The 11,932-nt window shown below is 38.5% G+C and overlaps 1 protein-coding gene across 2 annotated transcripts in view; it reads right to left on the bottom strand.

Moving 5' to 3' along the window:
- ELP4 (elongator acetyltransferase complex subunit 4) overlaps positions 1 to 11,932 on the bottom strand; it is a 157,432-nt gene that overhangs the window by 15,943 nt on the left and 129,557 nt on the right. The window contains exon 10 of one of the 2 annotated variants that reach the window (XM_083752034.1): positions 7,584 to 8,239. The exons of the other annotated variant lie outside the window; for it this stretch is intronic. Within the exon in view, the coding sequence (XP_083608160.1) occupies positions 8,216 to 8,239 (24 nt within the window). The 3' untranslated portion in view covers positions 7,584 to 8,215. Of the gene's footprint in view, positions 1 to 7,583; positions 8,240 to 11,932 lie in introns of those variants that run through there. 2 annotated transcript variants of the gene reach the window in all.

Below are 11,932 nucleotides of genomic sequence, written 5' to 3'. Positions count from 1 at the left end.
GCAATCTGTATCATATGGCTAGTTGTTTTCTTAAACCAGGGGTGGGAACCTCTGGCTCATGTGCCAATCTTGGCCTGCAAGATGTTTGCGGCAAGCTATGCCCATCCACCCTATACCTGATTTCAGGCAGGTATGGGCGGGGCTTGATTGAAACAGCATCCAGGTGGTTGTCAGGAGCCTTTGAAGTGCTGCACAAAGTCATGATAAGCAGGTCTACCCTTCCTTCACATCAGCCGATACGTTGGGAAAGCAATCTTGCTTAGCACTGAGCTTGGATATAGGAATGAGCTCTGTAGACCTGAGTCTAGTGCTAAGCAAGATCACCCCAGTGGCTGATGGGAAGGGAGAATGATCCTGCTGAATTTGGGCACACCAGAGAGCTCCCTAGAATTAATTTAGAATACTGCCACTTAAATCAGTGGGCTATATTCAGAGGAGGGGAGGCAATTTTTGCTGATCGCTTCTTTCCTCTGTAGTCCCCGTTGAGTGTTTTGGAGTGTTGAAGGACTGTCTGAAACAGCACAAAAGGAGTGAAGGAAGCTTCATACTGAATGAGGAATCGGCAAAAATCGACTCCTGTTCCCCTTCCATGAGTGGGAGCTTCTGCTAGAGATGTTTGCAGAAGGGCTACTCTGGATCCAAACTACAGCGACAAACCAGACCATAAAAAGTTTGAGCATTAATTAATATTTCTGGATCCCAATAAAATAAAATGCAAATTGAATCTTCTCTCTTTCCATACAATGTGCATATGATGACGATCTTCCCAACAAAATTCTAAATCAATTCTATCACATCACCACAGCTATTTATTATGCCACAAACGGTATATATTTGCTGCCAGCCTGAGAATATATATTTCTTGCCTTCTCGTGCTGGCACTTCATTTCTTAAAAAAAAAAAAAAATATATGAAGCACCTTTTAGATTTAACTAGTGTAGATGTAATATTCATGCCAAATTGGTAAAATAAGATATCCACTCTCTTCCAAAATGCCTAATGCTATTTTTATTTGCTATTAAAGTTGAGTTCATGCAGCAAATATTCATGTTGACTATGTAAAGCTGCATCGACACTATATATATATATATATATGTGTGTGTGTGTGTGTGTGTGTGTGTGTGTGTGTATATAACCTAATAGTGGTGAAATGGTTCCATCTCCACTGGCTTTGCAGACAAAGCTTTAAGTTATTATCAAAGATGCTGAATGGATGTCACAAAAGATGTCCTTGTCCTATACACAGTCATCTGTGTCTCCCTTATTTCATTAGCCAATTTGTTACTAAGCAACTCACTTGCAACAGGAGGTATTTTAGAAGTATAGTGAATACCATCATTACTACTTAGTTTCATTCTAAGACTTTCACTCCCAGACCATTATGTATCCATATGGACATCCATAGGAGAGTGCTTCTGGATCCAGCTCTATACCTGGAGGCTCAGGCAGTCTCAGTGGTTAGAAGTGCCTTTTACTAATGGTGACTGGCTTGACAGCTACAGCCATTCCTGGACTGATAAAGCCTTGCCACAGTAGTTCATGCATTGGTTACTTCCAATACTGGATTTCTGGGGCTTCCCTCATGCCTGATCTAGAAGCTGCAGTTAGTGCAGAATGCTGCAGCATGATTGCAGACAGGAGTGAGGCTTTGTCAGCATATAACACCCCTGCTCAGAGGTGTTACGATTTACCATATTGGCCTGAATAAAAGCCACACTTTTTTTTTTACAAATTCCGACTGCGACCTTACAAAAATTGGCTTTTACGATATCGCTGCTGAAACAGACATACGGTAAAATGGAACAATGAAATGTTTTATTGCCGATTTGTGAGCTTGAGTGCCTGCGGAACTGCAGCAATTGAAAAGCGATTTGCGGTTTTAGCGGTTGTACGGTAACTTTTGTGGGCTTGCAAGATCAAAGGCTTAAATTGGCTCTGAGTTACAATTTTCAACCTGTAACCCAATTTTAAGGGAGCGGCTTATATTCAGGTATTATCTTTTCTTCTCTCCCCCCCCCCCCCGAATTTTAAAGGTGTGGCTGATTTGCGGGTGTGGCTTATATTCAGGCCAACACGATAGTATATAAAGACCTTAACAACCTGGGACCAGTTTATGTACAAGATCACCTTACCCAACATGTGCTAACTTGACCACTTTGATTGGCAGAAATGGCACTACTATAGGCGTCACATAATGCCCATTCCACTTTTGTAAGAACTCAATCATTTAGTTTGGCAGCGTCTACACTTTGGAACTCTGCCCCCCCCCATTGATATCAAGCAGGTGCCTTCACTGTATTCTTTTTCGCACCTGCTAAAAACACTTTTGCTTAGATAAGCCTACCCAGATGCTTAGAAAGTTGGGGTAATTTTTATCTGTTTTTGTATTTAACTTTTGTATGCTTTAAAGCATGGTTGTAATTTTTTCTTGCTTTTTGTAAAGCATTTTGACACTAATTCTGGGCCAGAGGAGCTAGGACAGCAGTCGCCAGCCTCAGAAGACACCAAGCGGGCTGTGAAAGGTACAGTGCACAGAATGATTCCTGTCACTCCCCCAGAGAGGAAAGAGAAGGAAGAGATGGACTTGGAGAAGTCTTTTTCCATTCTTGATCTAACCCCATCAGATCCAAGGCTCCTGATCGTGGATGAGTATGGTGATAACTCATTTGCTACCTTCCATGGTGACGATACTGAAAAACGGGAATTGCAGCCTGGAAATGAAAAGCTGAGAGGAAGGAGTAGAAAGTACTCAAACCATAAGTACTCCTGCCTTTGTAACTAATTCCAGCAATACAGTGGTACCTCTGGTTACGTACTTAATTCATTCCGGAGGTCCGTTCTTAACCTGAAACTGTTCTTAAACTGAAGCACCACTTTAGCTAATTGGGCCTCCCGCTGCCAGAGCATGATTTCTGTTCTCATCCTGAAGCAAAGTTCTTAACCCGAGGTACTATTTCTGGGTTAGCGGAGTCTGTAACCTGAAGCGTATGTAACCCGAGGTACCACGGTATCAAAATAAGCTCCAAGAGACAAGAGGGGAAGACTTAAAAGAGAAGTGCTTTTTTAAAAAAAGAAAGTAAAACTTCATTAGTTTTATTACTTCCAGCAAGTCGTGGTTTTGCAAACTTAATCTAAAATAAGCATCATTTTGATATAACATGGATTCATCTAACCCCTAAATTGGTCTGGATAATTAAAAAAGCCCACCTAATTTTATTACAGAATTGATATAATGAATAATGAATAATAGCACAATCCTATGTATGCTTACTAGAAATTCTACAGTATTCAATACTACTCTCAGGTAACTGTGCATAGGATTGCCATGTACATCTTCTTCAAGTTGTGAAAAATATAAATATTTTCCCCACAAAACATCTTAATGTTAATTCATCATCATCAGATTGTAAATTCATAGCACTGAATTTGCAAAGAATCAGAGTTATAACAATTTAATTAAAAATATTGTCCTAATGATTTAAGCCTTTTTAAATGTTTCCAAATGCCTAATGAAGAGATTTTATATAGTACAAGAAACATATGTCTCATGTCATGAAAACTGCACTTGAATACATAATATAGCTCCATAAATAGATTACACTTGAGATAGCCCAAAGAAAAACCCCCACACAAATTGTAGAAGAGGTTGTACATGTGTTAAATCACAAAGTCAAAGTGTAGAAATATTAGTCTGACACTGTGAATGAATGTCACTTGCATACTTTTTCAAAATGATTTCTGAAGACATATTAAAGGCGATTTGTGTTCACATAATCATGGTTTGCACTATTCCTTAGTGCTTTTAATAGAAGATTAAAAGCATTATTTGGGTTTCTGCTGTATATGGGCTGAGATCCAAGAAGGTGTTCCCAAGGACGTGGCCATGCCCAGTAATAATTATTACCTTTTTCTATACTGCAAACCTTTTAAAAAACTCCCCCTCAGTCTCCACCTTGGTTTGCTATGTGGCAGGTAAGTATGTTGTTGAAGAAAAACAGGGCAAAAGGGGCTATGGTTTTATGGAACCAGTTGTGAGGGTGCTCCCACCATACCATGTAGCAAACTTTTGAAACTGAGAAATTTTCAAAAGTGATTTAGTTAATGAAACTTCAGCACAACAAACAAATGAATGAGTGAATGAACGAATGAATGAATGAATAAATACCCCTCTAGACATGCTCAAGTCCTTGTAGTTCTTTGGATCTGATCCCAGCCAAAATGCATCAGACTTCTCACAAGATTTATTTGTGAAAGTGGTTCTTGGTGTCTTCTAGTTTAGGATTAACAGAGAAGATTTTTTTATCATAATACCAAACTCAACATAGAAAGTTGAATTTAAACACTGAAATCAGGGCAGTCATGATTACATCTTTACTGAATTTAGAAAGGGAACACTGCTTCTGATCTCTAAACTGACAGAGCGTATAAAAAGGCACATACAGCTATTTAACCAAAAGCTTCAAAAAAATCACAAAAATAATATTTAAAACAATATATAGTTAGATAAAGGAAGTCAGAGCAAAACTGACTATTCACTACTGTAGTTTTTAAGTTTAAACAGCTCTTAAGTTTAAACAAATGTACCCAATTAAAGCACAGGTAATTACGCAGCAACAAATCATCAAAGGTGGAATAACATCACTAAATGTAAGATTTTCTTTTCATGCATGTACGTATATTGGTAGAACTAGCTGAGTGGGTTAGTTTGCCTATCAGTACATGAGACCTTAGTGGAAGTAGACAATCATCAGACTGGTTATGGAGCAGCCATCAAGAGTGGAAAAACAGCGTATTGGAACAAGATCCGAAAAAAAATCTCTTTGCTCCATGTAATGCATGGAGTTCAATCTCAGTAAGCGAGAAAAGTAGGAAACTTTAATGACTAAGAGATGGCATTACCAAGGTCAAAGACTATTTCTGAATGAATAATCATTGGATGACCAACTGTAGTTACTATTTTTAATATACTTATGAATTAGAAACAGTATCCTAAATGCCACAAGAGGAATGAATATTAATAGGCCAATGACACATTTTGAACAGACTATTGCACAAGAAAAAAGTAAAGCGCTCCTGTGAAAAATATACAAACTTGTATTATTTACAACCAATACAAATGGCTCTGTGAAACAAAACTGGGGAGGATTATTCAATATTAAAATAACTGAAGATGAATGGAAATAGGTATGCAGGTATGTAGAAACTAAATTCATTTCTGGTAGACATGACTTTAAGAGAGAACTATACTCAGTTCATCTACTGTAATACAATATAGATGGTACTACACATGGGACGCGGGTGGCGCTGTGGGTTAAACCACAGAGCCTAGGACTTGCCCGGTGGTTTGAATCCCTGCGACGGGGTGAGCTCCCGTTGCTCGGTCCCTGCTCCTGCCAACCTAACAGTTCGAAACCACGTCAAAGTGCAAGTAGATAAATAGGGAAGGTAAACGGCATTTCCGTGTGCTGCTCTGGTTCGCCAGAAGTGGCTTAGTCATGCTGGCCACATGTATGCCGGCTCCCTCGGCCAGTAAAGCGAGATGAGCGCCGCAACCCCAGAGTCGGCCATGACTGGACCTAATGGTCAGGGGTCCCTTTATCTTTACACACAGTTACAAAAAGCAAAATTGTATTGAGATTTGTCAGATTCACAGCAGAAGAAGATGCATATTTGCCAACATTTGGTTGGAATGCCTTTGGATATAAAATATATATCAGTAAGACACCATAAATAGTATCAGCTGGGACATTTGTGATCCAAATGAATGCCCCAATGTTACTGGAAGCAATTAAGTGACAAGTCAGGAAGGAGCATGTAAGGATGTTGACTATAGCATGTATTCTATTAGCAAGAACATGGAAATCAGCTGTTTTGCAAATGATTGGTCAGCAGAGAAGAAAGATTCAGATATATATATATATATACATGAATAAAATTATGGCTTATAAGTATAGAATCATAGAATTGTAGAGTTGGAAGGGAACCTAAGTGTCATCTAGTCCAACCTTCTGCAATGTATGGGAAGAAATAAATTATTCTGCAGAGTCTTCAGAATCACTGGCTTCTATCCACACAATTTTGGAATAGATACAAAGCAAGAGAATTAGCATTTGTGGACATTTTAGCAATTTGTTGTAGAGTTTTTCTTAACAATTTAAATGCACCCTGTCCTGCTTTTTATTGGTTTGTTGCTTCCTGTTCGGCTAATTTGTTCATTTGTTAAGTAATTGAGTTAGAAATATGATATAAAACCAGGAAATGAGAATCTTTATAGACCTCTGTTAAATTAGAACTCATCTTTGTTTCTGGTGAAAGTAGCTGGTTATGTTGTTGCTTTCTATGATTTTATGGGAAAGAATAATACAACTCTAATGGTTTGGAAACAGTGTTATATCCTAGGGCCAATTTAAGCATTTGAAATTGTACCTTTTGGGGGGTACAGCTGGACGAAGGAAGTAGAATCTGATGGTGTATCCCTTTTAAAGCCTGCATGAGTGTAGCAATCTAGAAAGGCATTACTGTTTCCAGAAATGCTCGGGCTACTCCTTTTGGAGAGATTTTCATACAGTGGGACCTCGGGTTACATATGCTTCAGGTTACAGACTCCGCTAACCCAGAAATAGTACCTAGGGTTAAGAACTTCAGGATGAGAACAGAAATCGTGCTCCAGCGGCGCGGCGGCAGCGGTAGGCCCCATTAGCTGAAGTGGTGCTTCAGGTTAAGAACAGTTTCAGGTTAAGTACGGACCTCCGGAATGAATTAAGTACTCAATCCGAGGTACCACTGTATGTCTGAACCATTCCTTAGGCATTATTCTCATTCTATTCAAGGATTATAATGTTCATCTTATTTGTAAACAGGTTTCTATATTTAAAACTTACACTACTTAAAAATGATAGTGCACTTAAACGATCAGATACATGTTATATATCTAGTGGAGTGAATCAGGCATTCTAGTTAAAATACAAGTGCCCTTTATTTTATGACTGACTAAATCATTAATCAAGATAAGTATGAGGAGACCAGTTTACTGTGCTGCCAACTGCCCGGCAACCATTCATAAGAATTGTTTTTAGTAGCACTGCTGTTCCTGGAGACCATGGCTGTGTTAGCATATGCCCTTTTCATACTCTGTTTTAGAAGTAAAAATACAGAATTCAAAAAAAAGAAAAGAAAAACTCATTATTGGACAAATTTTCAAAAATACAACTGGCATCTTAAAACTTCCATTGAATCATTTAGCTGAACAGCAAGATTTTATGGAATGAAATTTAATCCTACTTTCAGGATTAGAGTACATGCAAATTAATATTTTATAAGAAGTTACACTTCTAAAATGAAATATTACTTTAACTATGAATAAATGCACACAATTAAAATTATCCCAGTTTCAGAAAGTGCTAAGAAAAAACTTAACAACCTTGTTCAAACCTACTATTATTCCAAACACCAATTCATAATACTGTTACATTTTCTCACCTACCAACCCACACAATCAATATAATTTCTCCACAATCTCTCTTTCTGTTTTGAACATCTTTCTTACCAACTACACACTCACATTTTTGCATAGGCAGAGAATGTATAGTGCATTTGCTTTTTATTGCTTCACATGAAAGAATTACAACCATTCAAAGTTATTAACAATGAAAGAAGCACAAATGATATACACTGAAGAGGAAAGAAAAAATATTTTAAAAATAGTACACAGAAATATGAAAGCTACAGGGCACTTGCCTGCCAAATTTTTTAACCATCTAAAACCTAAGTTTGCAAATTTGGAAACTAGAGAAGCAGAGATTTTACATGCATTTATAGGCCCACTGACTAAAGTGAGATTTAAGACAATATGCACACTATAATGCTAGCTGCTGGTGAAGGGGGCTTCACATTATATTTTATTGCATTGCAACTAGACCCTCAGCTGTAGATCTCCTTTCTACTGGAATCAGGTAACATTGCTTGACTGCTGAATTGGTGCCTGGAGGTAAAGGGATGGATGGAGGGCAAAAGGTTGAAACTGAATTCCAACAAGATGCAAATATGATAGACTGGTGATTGTCAGAACCAGGATAGAGGTTCATGACTTGCACTCCAAGTATGTAGCCTGAGAGTACTCCTGGATCACACCTTGTAATGGCTCAGGTAGTTGCAGTGCCTGTCGCTTGCTCCAGCCATTCCTGGATACGGATAGACTGCCGTGGTTATCCATGCCTCAGTAACTTCCTAATTTGATTGACTGAGATATAATTTAATGAAGTTATTATTAGGTTTTCCATGTGGAGTCATTTATTACATACTATATTATGCTCTGACCCACCATGCAAGCTTTGAGCGAAGGGCAGGATATGAATACTGAAATCAGACACAGAAAAATTAGTTAACAGCTATTTATTCTCAGATAATGTAAATATGGCTATTCTTAGGACTCCTCCTACATCTGGTGTTCATACGCTCTCACCCTTGGCTTTTTTTGGAAGTCTTTATTTTTGCACATCCCTTAAAGTTTATTGTCACTACATTATAATATTCTGTGGATTATATTCTATTATTATAGTATTTTAATCACAGCCCCTTATTTTTTGGTACCTAAAAGTGCAGTTGCACAACCTCAGCATTTTCTGTTTCTTTAATATTCTTTTCTTTGCCCAACATAGTATTATAAACCTCGATAATGTCCCCTTTACTTAATTGTCCTTTTACTAATCTAAAAAGCTTTCATCTTCATTGGGAAGATGGATCAGCCCTCTGATTTTAGTTGGCCTTACTCCCGACACAATGAGCTCATCAATGCACTAATACTCTGCATCTTTGCCTACTTGGCCTGGCATATGGAACAAGCAGCATTTCCAGAAAGTCCTGAATTTCAGCCTCTTACTTAACAAATAAAAGCTGTCTTCTGTGATCTCACAACCGCAATTCTTAATGTCGTTTGTAATCTTATGTACCACAATCTGCAACTCTTCCAAAAAACAACACTCTTCAGCAGTTTGCCTACTCACTTTATATCCATGAATTCCACATCAGGCAGACATGTTATATGACAAACATATTACAAATTCCATTACCAATGTTTCTAATGATTTAATTTCCCACTACATAGGCATCACCAATCAACCCTGGGAGTATTCATTGTCTAGGGGCACTACATGATCTTCCTCTTGTACCCTCAGTTCTAGGGCACTTATAAAGGTAAAGGTAAAGGTACCCCTGCCCGTACGGGCCAGTCTTGCCAGACTCTGGGGTTGTGCGCCCATCTCACTCAAGAGGCCAGGGGCCAGCGCTGTCCGGAGACACTTCCGGGTCACGTGGCCAGCGTGACAAGCTGCATCTGGCGAGCCAGAGCCGCACACGGAAACGCCGTTTACCTTCCCGCTGGTAAGCGGTCCCTATTTATCTACTTGCACCTGGGGGTGCTTTCGAACTGCTAGGTTGGCAGGCGCTGGGACCGAGCAGCGGGAGCGCACCCCGCCGCAGGGATTCGAACCGCCGACCTTTCGATCGGCAAGTCCTAGGCGCTGAGGCTTTAACCCACAGTGCCACCTGCGTCCCCTAGGGCACTTATACCTTGAGACAAATACTTCTTTTGCTTCAAGTGGCGCTCAGTCCTAGCTAGAGTGGAAAGCTCAATTTCTGTTTTGTGTATGTTCCTTCCACAGACCCTTCTGCTCTATTTCAGCAGTACTCTTAGAAGTTCACAATGAAAATAAGGCTGAGATGGTCTGTGTTTTAAAAACTTTCTCCATGTTATTTTATACAGGTAGTAGATACTTCAAACATATAAAGCCCGGGTGGCATTGCGACTGCTGCACATTTATTCAAAATGGAGCCACCAAAGGAACACAAGTGAACAACACAAGCAACGCTGACACCAAACTCTACATACATTAAACATAATAGAAACACCGCCACCCGACCCCACCCCCATCCATCCTCCCTCTCCCCACCCCCCTTTCTTTTTTCTTTCTTTTTTCTTCTCCCCCTAATGCCTCAACAAATGAAACGGATTTGTAAAAACGTTACATGGAAGAAGAAGAAGAAAAAAATATGAGGCACTACACTTCTGTAAAACAAGAAAATCCTTAATAAAAATATTTTTTTAAAAAAATGGAGCCACAAATGTCTCTAGGAACAACAGATGTGATGATGGCCATCCCTCTGAAGAATAAAGTATCAGGGAGGAAATATGGTTGCACCCATGGGGAAAGTTTTTAAAAAGCCAGTCTTCAAAGCACTTCATCTACTATAAGCTCTCCAAGTATGAAACCTGAGTGATAATAATGTCCCAACCTGTCTTTTCACTTTGGAATGTGAACCGAACCAATTCTTTGACCACCTCTAGTTCTACCAATATATTTATTGACACTTAAGAACATCTGAAGCATAGAGCAGTTTCACATGCTTCTCAAATATTCAATTATACACCAAGTACAGTTTTTGTTCCTCTCTGACAGAAGGGGAAATTACGCTATAGTTAAGTTCGTTACTATATTATATGTATCATATCACATATTGCTAGTATCAACTGAGGAAAATAACTGATATGCAAGATCCAGCAGAAATGTAGTTGAATGTTAAATATGATTATGGAATTCCGTTTTCCAGTTTTTGCTCAGTAGTACATGAAATGTTAATGCAATATTCAGAAGAACAATTCTTCAGGATAAAAAAAGTTCCTGATTGGCATCAGGCAGGATTTGGGCATTAGAGCAGATTTACACTTCATGACATGTCAAAGCCTTTAAACAAATACTGCAGGTTTCTATTTGTTCACATGCTCATCTTTACAAAGATGGAATTCAACCATACCAGGAAAATAAAATATACATTATACATATCATACATCTGGAAATGAAACAGTTAAACCAAAACTAAAAGCAACAGGCAACTGCACCTTTTATCATAAAAGCTGAAGTGTTTTTTACAGAAGCAATAGGGAATCAGAAGGCATGCACAATCCAAAACACCCCAAAACAGAATGAGGCATGAATTTGAATTAATTGCCATACATATTATGACTAATGCTATGAAGCAACAAAGACTTTGAACTAGCAAGGATCACTACTGCTAACCTGACATCAAATAATAGCAGACAAAACAGCTGAGATTATATGGAATCCTTGAAGCTTTTCACCATAGTTGGTACTTTATGCATGCCAGTTTTATTATCTGCATAAAATTTCCAGCCAATGGCAAACTGCATAAACTCAACATTTAATGAGGAATGCTGTCACCATGAGTCATACTTCCAATTTGCATATGTGAAAGACATAAGTAAATTCATTCAAATTTATGCAAATTTAAAGTTGCCAATTACTAGCAGTGAGTATGAGCTAATTTTAAAAGTGTCTGGGATACCTTCAAAGACAAAAGGCATCAAAATGGTTTATCCTGATAATCAAGAATCTTCTACAGGGCATTCTGTAATTCTAAAAGAATCTGATATACTTAACAGATTAGCCCCCACCCAGGAGACCAGAATATGCACTCCATCCAGATTTGTGAGATCAGGTCACTGTTGCCACTAGAACAAAAGGAGAATTAGCTTCTGAGCTCTGTTTCAAAAGGAATTTGTTATTTTCTGAACCCTAGAATTTCAGAAGTCATTGCTGCATGAGGCTCCTATATTGGACATTAGCTGGAATTTTTTTTATAGACCTGGAAAGTGGAGAAAGGTGTGCCACTGAACACCTGCAGATTATTACAGATGAAAAGAAGCATACAGAACTATAATATCATTGATACTGATTATGAAAGGCAGTAATCATGCAGAAAGCTCTGGTGTATTAATGGGACCATACTCTGCTACTTAGAAAACTAGGTGCCAAAGGTTTTATGATGACCAATACTAAAATTATCATTTTAATAAACTCTGTCACTGACACCTGTACTAACAGTTACAGATATATGAGTTACCTACTATTTTCCCAAC

Source organism: Podarcis gaigeae (genome assembly GCF_964106915.1).
Source record: "Podarcis gaigeae genome assembly, chromosome: 1".
Classification (NCBI taxonomy): Eukaryota; Metazoa; Chordata; class Lepidosauria; order Squamata; family Lacertidae; genus Podarcis; species Podarcis gaigeae.
The sequence above is the reverse complement of the archived record's forward strand: the minus strand, read 5'-3'. Positions and strand labels throughout refer to the sequence as shown.